The sequence below is a fragment of the Physella acuta genome, unplaced genomic scaffold (assembly GCF_028476545.2).
Source record: "Physella acuta isolate Inbredline_101_S28 unplaced genomic scaffold, ASM2847654v3 ptg000155l, whole genome shotgun sequence".
Taxonomy (NCBI): Eukaryota; Metazoa; Mollusca; class Gastropoda; family Physidae; genus Physella; species Physella acuta.
In genome coordinates, this window is record NW_026731674.1 from 47,501 (window position 1) to 63,708 (window position 16,208).

Here is a 16,208-nt window from a genome sequence, read left to right on the forward strand (position 1 = left end):
GACATACAAAACAACAGAACTCAACGAAACAAAACACCCAATTTCGGACCACCGTCACCACATAAACGTGACACAGAAACTCTTCAACACACAGGCCTCGACATTCCAGCAGAATGTCCCTCCATGTCGACACACCACATTCACGAACAAAGAAACCAATACTACGAACAAAGAAACCAATGCTACGCACAAGAAAATAGTCCCTAATACAATAATAAGTAACATTCAGGACATAAAGCAAAGTGGAGCAACAATCCAAAACAAAGTTTGCATAAATAATAACATTAAAATATAAACAAGACACAATAACCAGGCTACAAACCATTGTAAAATCGAAATCATATCAGCGCCATAATAGCGGACTACTTAACTAAAAACCACAACAATCCTCAAAGGAACATAAAAAGCGACATTCGCCTTCTTAGTTACAAATAATTATAATAACAGATAAACACACTCCAGCCGCTCACACAAAGTTGGCACGTGGATCAAGACTTGAAGACAATGCAATATGACATTACATTTTACATTTGGATGAATAATATTTTTTTATGAATTGATAAATATTTCTGAAATTAGTAGGCAGACTACTCTTTCCGCATTATTATACGCGCATTATATGGTCATTTGGTGCACAATAGCTTTTAGTTATGCAACTCTATTGTAAATAAAAATGTTAAAGTACTGAAAATATTAGTAAAGTTATCCAATAAATATTATACTAACCCTAACCCTAACCTTAACACTAAACCGTACGCTTTTTTATAGTAATTTAAATAATAGTTTATTATTATATACTAGTGTACCCGTCCCCTTGCGTTGCCGTGGGGTTAGCAGAAAGTCTGAGGATAGTCCGGGGCACCCTACCGGTGATTCAGCTGACGCGCCTGATTCAGTTTAGTCAACGACGCTTCGGGTCGCGCAATTGACGGTGCGCCTGTTGCAGTTTTACCGCTGAATATAGTAGTACCCCTTACCCGCTCTGCAAGACGCCCGATTAGCGGATACTACGTGCTTAGATAGCAGCTCTTGAACTCTGAACGCCACACAGTGTAATAACAAAAATCGCACCCTAACCCTCAGAGGCGCCGCTCATAATACTTTTTTTTCCCGCAGAATATATATTTCGTATATAGAGAAAAATCGCATTCTCCCGTGGCGCCGCCCTTACGAAATAGAAAAAAATAATTTTTTGCAGGAAATTCCCCTTGGGTGTTCTAATCAACTCCCCAAAGTTTCATGGCGATGAGATGAACGGTGTCAAAGCGCAATCAACTTTTATTTTATACACCGTATATAGAGAAAAAAAATAATTATACACCGTATATAGAGAAGAATCGAATCGCGCCCTGTCGGGGCGCCACTCCTAAGAATTTCAAAATTTTTCTTCGCAGAAACCTCTCCAACAGTATTTTCAACAGCTTCCTAAAGTTTTATGGCGATCGGATGAAAGGTCCAGTAGTGCATAAAAGATAAATAGACATTGGCCCTACATTGCTGAGTATCGCAACATTTAACTCGTTACATAAATAAACCCTACTCTAATACTTACAGTACGACAATGCGATGCAAGTAAAATCACGGCATGGGATGTTTACCTTTAAACTTCCCAAATCTATAGCATAAAACACCCACAATATGATGAATGATGTAGTAATGCATAAAACACACACAATGTGATGAATGATGAAGTAATGCATAAAACACACACAATGTGATGAATGATGTAGTAATGCATAAAACACACACAATGTGATGAATGATGAAGTAATACATAAAAAACACACAATGTGATGATGTAGTAATGCATAAAACACACACAATGTGATGATGTAACAATGCATAAAACACACACAATGTGATGATGTAGTAATGCATAAAACACACACAATGTGATGATGTAACAATGCATAAAACACATACAATGTGATGAATGATGTAGTAATGCATAAAACAACCACAATGTGATGATGTAACAATGCATAAAACACACACAATGTGATGATGTAACAATGCATAAAACACACACAATATGATGAATGATGAAGTAATGCATAAAACACCCACAATATGATGAATGATGTAGTAATGCATAAAACACACACAATGTGATGATGTAACAATACATAAAACACCCACAATGTGATGAATGATGTAGTAATACATCAAAAAACCCACAATCCCACCCATAAATACACAGCCAGTGTCCATTCGGAAAATCGGCCTTCGGGCAAACGGCATTCGTGCAAGTGTCCATTCGGGAAATCGACCTTCGGGCAAACGGTATTCGGGCAAGTGTCCATTCGGGAAATCGGCCTTCGGGCAAACGGTATTCATGCACAACATTTCATGCATAAGTATTGTATTGATATTGTAGTTTTCTGTCAAATTTTGACCTTTTCCCGTTAACCGGTTGTGGTATTTACTCTACGTCCGATTTATTAAAAGTCAATAACTTGAGTTGGGTACAAGAAATTCAGAATATAAGTATTGCATTTTATGCGCACGTTTCTATCAATTTTTACAAGCTTTTATTTAACTCGCTTCCTCTGTCGTCAGTCTAGATCGAAACGCTGAAGTGAAAATTCGGTCACTTCTACTTTAATAACAAGCTTTTATGTACTAATGCACTAAAAAGTAGAAAAAAAATTATAGCCTACTATTTAAATTACTATAAAGAAAAGCGTGGGCCACTTTAGTATCTATTGGATACCTTTACTAATATTTAGGAAAGTAAGTTTGTCCCTGGGAAGGGTCTCTATGCCTCTGGGGGGGGGGGGGGGGGGGGAAGGTGACACCATTAAGTGCCGCACCGGGTGACACCCGACCTCGCTACGCCACTGGGTTAGGGTTAGGGTTAGGGGTAGGGTTTTTGCACTGGCAAAAACATATTTATTCTAAATATTTAGCAATTTTTGTCTAGGTGTCACCACTCGCTCCTAAATGGTGTCAACTAGACAAAAATAGGGTGGGGTTGGGTGGGGTAGGGTGGGGTGGGGCTAACTCCACGGACCGTAACCAATCCACGGACCCTATGTGCTAGGGTAGCCACTCGGGAACTCCGGGCGCTAAACCATACATTATTGCCATTAACTCCGGGCGTTAAACCATACATTATTGCCATTAACTCCGGGCGTTAAACCATACATTATTGCCATTAACTCCGGGCGCTAAACCATACATTATTGCCATTAACTCCGGGCGCTAAACCATACATTATTGCCATTAACTCCGGGCGCTAAACCATACATTATTGCCATTAACTCCGGGCGTTAAACCATACATTATTGCCATAAACTCCGGGCGCTAAACCATACATTATTGCCATTAACTCCGGGCGTTAAACCATACATTATTGCCATAAACTCCGGGCGCTAAACCATACATTATTGCCATTAACTCCGGGCGCTAAACCATACATTATTGCCATTAACTCCGGGCGCTAAACCATACATTATTGCCATTAACTCCGGGCGCTAAACCATACATTATTGCCATTAACTCCGGGCGTTAAACCATACATTATTGCCATTAACTCCGGGCGCTAAACCATACATTATTGCCATTAACTCCGGGCGTTAAACCATACATTATTGCCATTAACTCCGGGCGCTAAACCATACATTATTGCCATTAACTCCGGGCGCTAAACCATACATTATTGCCATTAACTCCGGGCGCTAAACCATACATTATTGCCATTAACTCCGGGCGCTAAACCATACATTATTGCCATAAACTCCGGGCGTTAAACCATACATTATTGCCATTAACTCCGGGCGCTAAACCATACATTATTGCCATTAACTCCGGGCGCTAAACCATACATTATTGCCATTAACTCCGGGCGTTAAACCATACATTATTGCCATTAACTCCGGGCGCTAAACCATACATTATTGCCATTAACTCCGGGCGCTAAACCATACATTATTGCCATTAACTCCGGGCGCTAAACCATACATTATTGCCATTAACTCCGGGCGCTAAACCATACATTATTGCCATTAACTCCGGGCGCTAAACCATACATTATTGCCATAAACTCCGGGCGTTAAACCATACATTATTGCCATTAACTCCGGGCGCTAAACCATACATTATTGCCATTAACTCCGGGCGCTAAACCATACATTATTGCCATTAACTCCGGGCGCTAAACCATACATTATTGCCATTAACTCCGGGCGCTAAACCATACATTATTCCCATTAACTCCGGGCGCTAAACCATACATTATTGCCATTAACTCCGGGCGTTAAACCATACATTATTGCCATTAACTCCGGGCGCTAAACCATACATTATTGCCATTAACTCCGGGCGTTAAACCATACATTATTGCCATAAACTCCGGGCGTTAAACCATACATTATTGCCATTAACTCCGGGCGTTAAACCATACATTATTGCCATTAACTCCGGGCGCTAAACCATACATTATTGCCATTAACTCCGGGCGCTAAATCATACATTATTGCCATTAACTCCGGGCGTTAAACCATACATTATTGCCATTAACTCCGGGCGCTAAACCATACATTATTGCCATAAACTCCGGGCGCTAAACCATACATTATTGCCGGGACGCTGGAGATGGTGTATGCGATTGTATTTGCTCATTGTCTACTTAGTATAAGGGTTAGGATTAGGGTTTGCTCATTGTCTACTTAGTATAAGGGTTAGGGTTTGCTCATTGTCTACTTAGTATAAGGATTAGGGTTAGGGTTTGCTCATTGTCTACTTAGTATAAGGGTTAGGGTTAGGGTTTGCTCATTGTCTACTTAGTATAAGGGTTAGGGTTAGGGTTTTCTCATTGTCTACTTAGTATAAGGGTTAGGGTTTGCTCATTGTCTACTTAGTATACGGGTTAGGGTTTTCTCATGTCTACTTAGTATAAGGGTTAGGGTTTGCTCATTGTCTACTTAGTATAAGGGTTAGGGTTAGGGTTTGCTCATTGTCTACTTAGTATAAGGGTTAGGGTTTGCTCATTGTCTACTTAGTATAAGGGTTAGGGTTAGGGTTTGCTCATTGTCTACTTAGTATAAGGGTTAGGGTTTGCTCATTGTCTACTTAGTATAAGGGTTAGGGTTTGCTCATTGTCTACTTAGTATAAGGCACCCTATAAATCGACTCTAGAGTTAGAGAGGAAGTGGGGGAGACCCTGGTGTATTTCGACATTTGAATCAAGTAGTAAACTTACCTTCTTCCCCCCCCCCCCCCCCCCCCCACTACTCGCGACCGAACGCTCAATCAGCAGACCCCTGGTGCTAAAGTAGCAGAATTTACACGTCATTTACACGTCATTTACACGTTATTTACACGTCATTTTAACTTTGTAAACGGTGAATTAGGGTTAAGGTTATATGTTTAACTTTGTAAACGGTGAATTAGGGTTAAGGTTATATGTTTAACTTTGTAAACGGTGAATTAGGGTTAAGGTTATATGTTTAACTTTGTAAACGGTGAATTAGGGTTAAGGTTATATGTTTAACTTTGTAAACGGTGAATTAGGGTTAAGGTTATATGTTTAAAAAACCCATTGCTACCATTGTGCTTCCATGAGTTTATATTAAAGAAATGTATTTCTCTCTCTCCAGATTGTTTAAGACTAGTGCCGACCTAAAGAAAAGTATTTCTCTCTCTCCAGATTGTTTAAGACTAGTGCCGACCTAAAGAAAAGTATTTCTCTCTCTCCAGATTGTTTAAGACTAGTGCCGACCTGCAGAACATGTTCCATGCTTTTAAAGACATTCGATCAGACGATGAGCTGAGGTCAAATGACGCCCTAGAGAACCACGCGACTCTGGTCATGACGACATTAGATGACGCCATCACCCACATCGACGACTACGAGTTTGTGAAAGAAGTTCTCTACAAAACCGGCGGATCTCACGTCAAATTTGCTGGCTTCAAGTCGGACAACTTTTTGGTAATTGTCATGATAACATATGGCTGACAAGTGACGTCATTGTTTAATCTTGTCGATGAAGATTGACTGGAAGTCACGTGCATGGGGAAGGGGCACAACCTAATGAGTGGTCGAACAAATGGGGCACAACCCAATGAGTGGTCGAACAAATGGGGCACAACCCAATGAGTGGTCGAACAAATGGGGCACAACCCAATGAGTGGTCGAACAAATGGGGCACAACCCAATGAGTGGTCGAACAAATGGGGCACAACCCCACTATGCAGGAGTGTGGCTACCCTAGCACATGGGGTCCGTGGATTGGTTAGGGTCCGTGGATTGGTTAGGGTCCGTGGATTGGTTAGGGTCCGTGGATTGGTTAGGGTTAGGGTCCGTGGGTTAGGGTCCATGGATTGGTTAGGGTCCGTGGATTGGTTAGGGTCCGTGGATTGGTTAGGGTCCGTGGATTGGTTAGGGTCCGTGGATTGGTTAGGGTCCGTGGATTGGTTAGGGTCCGTGGATTGGTTAGGGTTAGGGTCCGTGGGTTAGGGTCCATGGATTGGTTAGGGTCCGTGGATTGGTTAGGGTCCGTGGATTGGTTAGGGTCCGTGGATTGGTTAGGGTCCGTGGATTGGTTAGGGTCCGTGGATTGGTTAGGGTCCGTGGGTTGGTTAGGGTCCGTGGATTGGTTAGGGTCCGTGGATTGGTTAGGGTCCGTGGATTGGTTAGGGTCCGTGGATTGGTTAGGGTCCGTGGATTGGTTAGGGTCCGTGGATTGGTTAGGGTCCGTGGATTGGTTAGGGTCCGTGGATTGGTTAGGGTCCGTGGATTGGTTAGGGTCCGTGGATTGGTTAGGGTCCGTGGATTGGTTAGGGTTAGGGTCCGTGGGTTAGGGTCCATGGATTGGTTAGGGTCCGTGGATTGGTTAGGGTCCGTGGATTGGTTAGGGTCCGTGGATTGGTTAGGGTCCGTGGATTGGTTAGGGTCCGTGGATTGGTTAGGGTCCGTGGATTGGTTAGGGTCCGTGGATTGGTTAGGGTTAGGGTCCGTGGGTTAGGGTCCATGGATTGGTTAGGGTCCGTGGATTGGTTAGGGTCCGTGGATTGGTTAGGGTCCGTGGATTGGTTAGGGTCCGTGGATTGGTTAGGGTCCGTGGATTGGTTAGGGTCCGTGGGTTGGTTAGGGTCCGTGGATTGGTTAGGGTCCGTGGATTGGTTAGGGTCCGTGGATTGGTTAGGGTCCGTGGATCGGTTAGGGTCCGTGTGGGTTAGGGTCCGTGGATTGGTTAGGGTTAGGGTCCGTGGATTGGTTAGGGTCCGTGGATTGGTTAGGGTCCATGGATTGGTTAGGGTCCATGGATTGGTTAGGGTCCGTGGGTTAGGGTCCGTGGATTGGTTAGGGTCCGTGGATTGGTTAGGGTCCGTGGATTGGTTAGGGTCCGTGGATTGGTTAGGGTCGGTGGATTGGTTAGGGTCCGTGGATTGGTTAGGGTCCATGGATTGGTTAGGGTCGGTGGATTGGTTAGGGTCCGTGGATTGGTTAGGGTCCGTGGATTGGTTAGGGTCCGTGGATTGGTTAGGGTTAGGGTCCGTGGATTGGTTAGGGTCCATGGATTGGTTAGGGTCGGTGGATTGGTTAGGGTCCGTGGATTGGTTAGGGTCCGTGGATTGGTTAGGGTCCGTGGATTGGTTAGGGTCCGTGGATTGGTTAGGGTCCGTGGATTGGTTAGGGTCCGTGGATTGGTTAGGGTTAGGGTTAGGGTCCGTGGATTGGTTAGGGTCCGTGGATTGGTTAGGGTCCGTGGATTGGTTAGGGTCGGTGGATTGGTTAGGGTTAGGGTTAGGGTCCGTGGATTGGTTAGGGTTAGGGTTAGGGTCCGTGGATTGGTTAGGGTCCATGGATTGGTTAGGGTCCATGGATTGGTTAGGGTCCGTGGATTGGTTAGGGTCCATGGATTGGTTAGGGTCCGTGGATTGGTTAGGGTCCGTGGATTGGTTAGGGTCCATGGATTGGTTAGGGTCCGTGGATTGGTTAGGGTCCGTGGGTTAGGGTCCGTGGATTGGTTAGGGTTAGGGTTAGGGTCCGTGGATTGGTTAGGGTCCATGGATTGGTTAGGGTCCGTGGATTGGTTAGGGTCCATGGATTGGTTAGGGTCCGTGGATTGGTTAGGGTCCATGGATTGGTTAGGGTCCGTGGATAGGTTAGGGTCCACGGATTGGTTAGGGTCCATGGATTGGTTAGGGTCCGTGGTTTAGGGTCCGTGGATTGGTTAGGGTTAGGGTTAGGGTCCGTGGATTGGTTAGGGTCCATGGATTGGTTAGGGTCCGTGGATTGGTTAGGGTCCATGGATTGGTTAGGGTCCGTGGGTTAGGGTCCGTGGATTGGTTAGGGTCCGTGGGTTGGTTAGGGTTAGGGTTAGGGTCCGTGGATTGGTTAGGGTCGGTGGATTGGTTAGGGTTAGGGTTAGGGTCCGTGGATTGGTTAGGGTCCGTGGATTGGTTAGGGTCCGTGTGTAGACTTGGACATCTATACTTATTCCACGCGAAAAACAAATAATTCAACGCTGCAACGTTATGAAAAAAGAACAGGATTCTATTTTAAGTCAAATAGTTGTGAGCGGCTGATGATTTATTTTGTATTATTTTATTACATAGACATATTGCTCAAAGACAATTTCACTTTAGGAATGTGTGCCTTATCACAGTGTTTCTACATAATAAAAAAGAGTGTCACAATAGTAATGCAAACATATAAAGTTTTGATGAGATATTCCCAACAGTAGGCCAACATAAACCACTGCGAATTCTTGTATCATTTCCTGTTACAACTAGCAAACAACTAGTGGCGTAATAAGGGGAGGGGTTGAGGGAGCAGCAGCCAAGGACTATTTTTAGAGACCCTCAAATTTATGTTGTGTGTAGTTTATGTTGTTTGTAGTTTGTGTTGTGTGTAGTTTATGTTGATATGTGTTGATTAGATTGTTTTTACAAGCTTTTATTTAACTCACTTCCTCTGTCGACAGTCTGTTGACAGTCTGTCGTCAGTCTAGATCGAAACGCAGGAGTGAAAATTCGGTCACTTCTACTTGACCGATACGATTCACATTTGACACGTGGGTCAATACATGAAGACAATGCAATCTGAAATTAAATTTGACTTAATTGGATGCCTAATTAATTTTTTATGAATTAATTAAAATTTGGACCGAATCAATAGGCATGTCTATCCAACCACACCACACGCGTCATCACGTTCAATCGCTGCGCCATCACCTTCAGTAGGCGCGCCATCACGTTCAATAGACGCGCAATGGTTTTTAGTCATGTAACACTATTGTAAATAAAACATGTAAAGTACTGAAAAAAAAATTCATAAAAAACGTTTTAATAACAAGCTTCTATGTAATGATGCACTAAAAAGTAGAAAATAAATTATACACTACTATTTAAATTACTATAAAGAAAAGCGGGGGTCTCTTCTCAAATATTAGTAAAGGTATCCAATAGGTACTAAAGTACTAAAGTACGCTTTTCTTTATAGTAATTTAAATAGTAGTGTATAATTTATTTTCTACTTTTTAGTGCATCATTACATAGAAGCTTGTTATTAAAACGTTTTTTATGAATTTTTTTGTATTGATCATTATTGTACTTGTGTGTAGCTACTGTTTTATGATTCGTGTTGTAATTTTGCTGCTGTCTGTTAATGTAAAGATAATTGCCCTAATGAGAGAGGAAAATATCATTTACAATTTCAGGCGATTAAAGAACCATTCTTAGAGGCGGTACGTGTGACGCTAGGGGACAGGTACACAGACAACATGCAAAACATCTACACCATCGCTATCACCTTCATCCTACAGACTCTGAAAGACGGGATGGATGAAGCCTTAGGAGGATCTGCTCACACATCAGACGTACGCTCAGGCGTTTGATGGACATCTCTCTGTACATACATCATCTACTTCGCCTTAAGTTCTTCACTAGATTTAGTTGTGCGACTGGAGTTTTTGATCTCATTAACCAGTACTTGATACATGACTTGATACATGACTTGATACATGACTTGATCTAACATTGAATCAGAAGAATACCTTGACTGGAATCTTACATAATTCTAACAGTTCATTTTAAGAAAGAGAAAAAAATTATCAGTGTTACTTCGAATAATTCTTTCTTAGGTCATATAATTTAACTTAAATCAAACGGTAAAAATTGGAGGTTTAACTCAGATGAAATTCTACGGAGGGAAGTCTAGCCCTGACTTATGATATAAAACTCAGTTGAACAAGCGTCAAGTTTACAGATGACATTCCACGTCATAACTCTAGCCAAGCTTAGGGTCTTAGCGCGGGTGGTTAGGGTTAGGGTGAATGTTAGAGGCATGGGTAGGGTTAGGGTTAGAGTTAATGTTAAAGTTAGAGCTATGGGTAGGGTTAGGGTTAGAGTTAATGTTTAAGTTAGAGCTATGGGTAGGGTTAGGGTTAGAGTTAATGTTTAAGTTAGAGCTATGGGTAGGGTTAGGGTGAATGTTAGAGGCATGGGTAGGGTTAGGGTTAGAGTTAATGTTAGAGGTATGGGTAGGGTTAGGGTTAGAGTTAATGTTAAAGTTAGAGCTATGGGTAGGGTTAGGGTTAGAGTTAATGTTTAAGTTAGAGCTATGGGTAGGGTTAGGGTGAATGTTAGAGGCATGGGTAGGGTTAGGGTTAGAGTTAATGTTAAAGTTAGAGCTATGGGTAGGGTTAGAGTCTTAGCGCAGGTGGTATAATAAATATGATAACATATTGTAAAGCAAATTTATGTTAAATGTTAAATCTATAGGTTGACCCCAATCTTGTGTTGACCTAATTATTGGTATTGTGTTAGCAATCTGGGGAAGATTTAGGGTTAGGGTTAGGGTTAATGTTAGGGTTAGGTTAATGTTAATGTTAGAGTTAGGGTTAGGGTTAAGGTTAATGTTAGGGTTAGGGTTAGAGTTAGGGTTAGGTTTAGGGTTAATGTTAGGGTTAGGGTTAGAGTTAGGGTTAGGTTTAGGGTTAATGTTAGGGTTAGGGTTAGGATTAGAGTTAATGTTAGGGTTAGGGTTAGGATTAAAGTTAATGTTAGGGTTAGGGTTAGGGTTAGAGTTAATGTTAGGGTTAGGGTTAGGGTTAGAGTTAGGGTTAGGTTTAGGGTTAGAGTAAGGGTTAGGTTTAGGGTTAATGTTAGGGTTAGGGTTAGGATTAGAGTTAATGTTAGGGTTAGGGTTAGGGTTAGAGTTAATGTTAGGGTTAGGATTAAGGTTAATGTTAATGTTAGGGTTAGGGTTAGGGTTAGGGTTAGAGTTAATGTTATGGTTAGGGTTAGGGTTAGGGTTAGAGTTAGGATTAAGGTTAATGTTAATGTTAGGGTTAGGGTTAGAGTTAGGATTAGGGTTAGAGTTAATGTTAGGGCTAGGGTTAGAGTTTGATTTTGAGGGTTAGGATTGCTAGTAAACTACTTACATTAGTGTAAAGTCATCTAACGTTCCCCTCTATGGTATTGTAATGTCAAGTATAAGCAATTCTTTGGGCGCTGTGTTCCAATCAATGTTTTTTTAATGCAGTTCTCGATTTGATGCTAAATAATTAGATGGTTATATTCGTAGTTAGCGTTAGATGATTAGATATGTAGAGAGCAACTTGTATAATTAATAGAAACAAAATATTATGTAAATAATTTTCTTTAAATATATTGAAGCAATTTTATTAGATTTCATTGTGCTATTTTTAGATGTTTTGCTATATCAAAATGTAATGTTTATTTGAGTAAATTTGTAGTTTGTCATCAACTAATAAAATGTAACTTATTTCTCTTTGAATACGTTCATCTGATCATTTGTTTCCGCTCTCCACATTTCTCACGCTATTAATTCAGTGTTTCTTCCAGACTTTTTTCTCCGGGGGGGGGGGCACTTGAAATCTTCGGGGGGGGCGGTAAACTTTCTTCGGGGGGGCGGACACTGTTAAAAGTATATATTTTCTATATAAATTATATAAATTTCATTTCGTTCGGGGGGGCGGTAAAAATTTTTCGGGGGGGCTTTGCCCCCCCGAAGAGATGCCTGGAAGAAACTCTGTATTAATTGTTCCCAGTGTCACGTTATTATTTGTTCCCAGTGTCACGCTATTATTTGTTCCCAGTGTCACGCTATTATTATTATTTGTTCCTGGTTATTACTCTAAAAGCATTTAATTAAATTTTAATGACTAATAAGATTAAAAATTATATATTCTTGCATTGTCATGGAACTCGAACGCGGGTTTAAATTGATTTTTAAGGTTTTCCGCAACCAACAAGCAAACAAACAAACATATATTGTGAACTAAATAAAAATCTTATAAAATGTTTAGAGGGCAGTTTGTAGGTCCATTTTTACTATCTTGTAGTCGCGGAAAAATCGAAATCGAGATTTTCATAAATCTCGACGTTTTACACCTCTCTTAGTCGGAAAAACTTAGTTTCATAATTTGTCCGTATGTCTGTGTGTGTGTGTGTGTTTGCGCGTATGTGTGTGTGGGTGTGTGTGTGTGTACCGTAACAGCTAGGTTGATGAAATTTCACAAATAAGTATTTTATCAAATGTGTAGTTCTGTATCAACTTTTTAGCGATTTCTGTAACAAGTGGAACTTATTCTACTTTTGGTTTTTCAAAAGCCTATAACTTGAGTACTGTTTCAGGTAGATAAGCGAAATTTCACATGTAAGTAAAAGATCTAATTCTCTGCCTTCTATCGAATTTTGAGTAATTTCTGTTGACCGGAAGTCGTACTTTATACTATTTTCGATTTCTCAAAAAACGAATATGAATTTATAAAGTACTAATATTCAGCACTATTATACACGTTGTTTGCCGTTTACTTGGTGCGCAATTCTTTTTTTCTACGAGATTCTGTTCTATTTTTAAATGTTTAAATAATTAAAAATTGATTAAAAGTCATGTCTATACCCCGAGTTGCATTCCCCGTAGGGTTATAAAAGAATGTTTGAGAATGTTTAGGGGAGATCACTCCCGGTTTATTGATCGTGTCTTTAGAACAATCTCGAAAATAGTACTTTACAGTTTTGATTTATCAGTAGCAGAGTATTATCAAAATGGTTACATGACAAATGATCTCAGGACAAATGATCTCAGACAAAATATCTCAGACAAAATATCTCACAGACAAATGATCTCAGGACAAATGATCTCAGGACAAATTATCTCAAGGACAAATGATCTCACGGACAAAAGATACCAGGACAAAATATATCAGGACAAATGATACCTTGGACAAATGATCTCAGACAAAATATCTCAGACAAAATATCTCACAGCAAAATTTTAATAGTATACACGATAATTGTAGTTGTTTTGAACATTTTTATTGACTGTCATGTGGTTTTGTTTACTTTTTTACACATAATAATACTGCTTTGTTTGCATACACAATATGACGAACTTTGCTCCGCGATGACCGCTGTCGTTTAAATAAGCATTAGTCAATTGGTCACTAAGGTGTGACCGACGCATAATTATTGACTAGTTGTATTGTTCACGGGGGACGGATGTCTTTCCTTTAAAGCAGGTCTCTGTAATCAAAGCGTGCGGCCACCTTGATACGAAGGTGTGTCTTTATTGTTATTCCATTTGATATAGTTTCATCAACCTGACATGGTAGGTTTGTCTCTTGTTTGGCAGGCACACCTACGCTATCTATAGAACAATTACTTTAATCTCAGCATATTATATTAGTAATCTTAATTTTAAAATGTTTAGTGGAAAGTGACAAATTTATGCGGCAAACATTTCTTAAAATTATTATATTGGCCTGTAAACAATATTAAATAAATAAAAAACATAAGAGCGTCAATAAAAAATTTTCAGAACAACTAAAATCATCCTACACAATATTAAAATTTTGATCTGAGATATTTTGTCTGAGATATTTTGTCTGAGATCAATTGTCCTGAGATCATTTGTCCTGAGATCATTTGTCCTGAGATCATTTGTCCTGAGATCATTTGTCCTGAGATCATTTGTCCTGTCACCATCAAAATAGTATCAGTCATGTTGCTGTGCCCTAATCAGAAGTTGTACCGTAGCCATTTGAAAATTATATTATTAGCTGATTCTTATGAGAAAAAGCAATTAAACGCTCATCTTTTTGGTTTAATTTACTAATTTTATTGTTAAAATGTTTATTAGGTAAATATAAAAAGCATGGCTATATTCTTCTAAGTTCTTCAAATTTCGACCAAACCAAAAACAGCCTTCCGTTCAACTAGCTCTCTTAAGTTGCAAAAAACTAACATGTAGCTAGACAAAACTAACATGTAGCTAGACAAAACTAACATGTAGCTAGACAAAACTAACATGTAGCTAGACAAAACTAACATGTAGCTAGACAAAACTAACATGTAGCTAGACAAAACTAACATGTAGCTAGACAAAACTAACATGTAGCTAGACAAAACTAACAACGTAATACCGCCACTAGCTGGAAAATCATACATAAAGTGTTTGATCTTTTTTTTTTAAATTCTAATTTATTTGCTCTACAATCAGGTTCCAATTTACTTGCAAAAAACGTCTCCACCTCTCCCAACCTCCCCCAACCTCCCCCAACCTCCCTCAACCTCGGAAAAAGTCGGTGAAGGGTCCTTTATTTTAACGGTACAAAATCAATGTAGAAAACTGTTAGATTAGTGTGTAAAGCATTTTAACATTTTATTTTCTTTGACTTTGAATAATTCAATACATCAGCTCAAAAGAACTTTTTTTTTTCTGCTAAATTTTGAATGCTCTAAAATAAAAAATAAATAAAAATAAACCGGGAGTGATCTCCCCTAAACTTTCTCGAATATTCTTATATAAAATAACAGGGGATGGGAACTCGGGCTATAGACATAATTTTTAATCCATTTTAAAAACTTAAAGTTTTAAAAATAGAATAAAATCTCGTAGACAAATAAATTGCACACCAAGTGAACGCCAAATAAAAAAGCGCATAATAGTGCGCAATATTATTATTACTTTTAAAATTTACATTAGTTTTTTGAGAAATCGGAAGTAGCGTAAATTACTACTTCCAGTCAACGGAAATGACTCAAAATTTAACAGAAGGTAGAGAATTAGATCTTTTACTTACGTATGAAATTTCATTTATCTATCTGAAATAGTACTCAAGTTATAGGCTTTTGAAAAATTCAAAGTAGGAAAAGTACCACTTCCGGTTATCGGAAATCGCTCAAAAGTTGATACGGATCTACGATTTTGATTAAATACTTATATATGAAATTTCATCAACCTAGCTGTAACGGTACTCAAGTTATCGTGTTTACACACGGACAGACAGACAGACACACAGACACACAGACAGACACACAGACATACGGACAAGATTGCAAAATTATGTTTTTCCGTATCAGTGAGGTGTGAAACGTCGAGATTTGTAAAAATCTCGATTTTTTTTTTTTGCACGATTACAAGACTTTCTCTATACTTCGTATATACGAGAAAGTAAAAAAAGCAACCAATACCTAAAATTCTCGATTCCACCAACGCCATTGTCCATTGTCACGTGAATATATATTGGATAAGAAAATCTATCTGATTTCTTTAGAAACAAATTCAAAAATCTTCCTCCCGACCCCCGCCTACCCCAAATTACACTGATTTCCCCATAACTATAACGAAAACCGAAAACCTTAAGATTAATCTCCAGTTAACCTTTCAGGTGAAATAACCTACCAAATGAATACTGGCCTACTTTATTACTGAAAAGAATTCAAATAAGTTTGTGTTCACGTTCATGTTCACAAATCCCTCCCAGTTTACAGTCTCTCCAACAATGGAGCATTTATTTTTTGATCAACGTATTAAGTGCACAAGTCTAGCAGACGACAACATTCCTGCGAGGTGCTTAAGGATCCGATCCATCAGGATTCTTCTCGAAAACTACAATTTGCTGTTCAAGCGAGTGGAGTTGGGAGACGCGAGCAATTGCACGTCTCTCATTTAGTTCACCATAAAAATTATTCTTTTGCCTAATTTTTTTTTGCATAATATTTTGATTTGACACTCCATTGGACAAGTGAGGTAGATGACACCTAAACATGTTTCTGTGAGTGTGGTTGACACTCTGCATTACATGTTAACCATGGACACTCTGCATTACATGTTAACTATCGACACTCTGCATTACATGTTAACTATCGGTAGCTCAAAGGAAATGTCACAGCAACGTTGATTTATTTTAAACTCTACCGAGAATAGCCGATTAATTTTTTTTTTTTAA

General features: G+C 39.7%; 1 protein-coding gene across 5 annotated transcripts in view; it reads left to right on the forward strand.

The window, feature by feature from the left end:
• LOC131935721 (neuroglobin) overlaps positions 1–11,743 on the forward strand; it is a 30,182-nt gene extending 18,439 nt beyond the window's left edge. For 4 of the 5 annotated variants that reach the window (XM_059292309.1, XM_059292310.1, XM_059292312.1 and 1 more), the window contains 2 exons: positions 5,701–5,932; positions 9,669–11,743. In XM_059292309.1, the coding sequence (XP_059148292.1) occupies positions 5,701–5,932; positions 9,669–9,845 (409 nt within the window). In that variant the 3' untranslated portion in view covers positions 9,846–11,743. The remainder of the gene's footprint in view (positions 1–5,700; positions 5,933–9,668) is intronic. The other variant, XR_009385972.1, reaches the window with a different exon arrangement.
• The last annotated feature ends 4,465 nt before the right edge of the window (positions 11,744–16,208 follow it).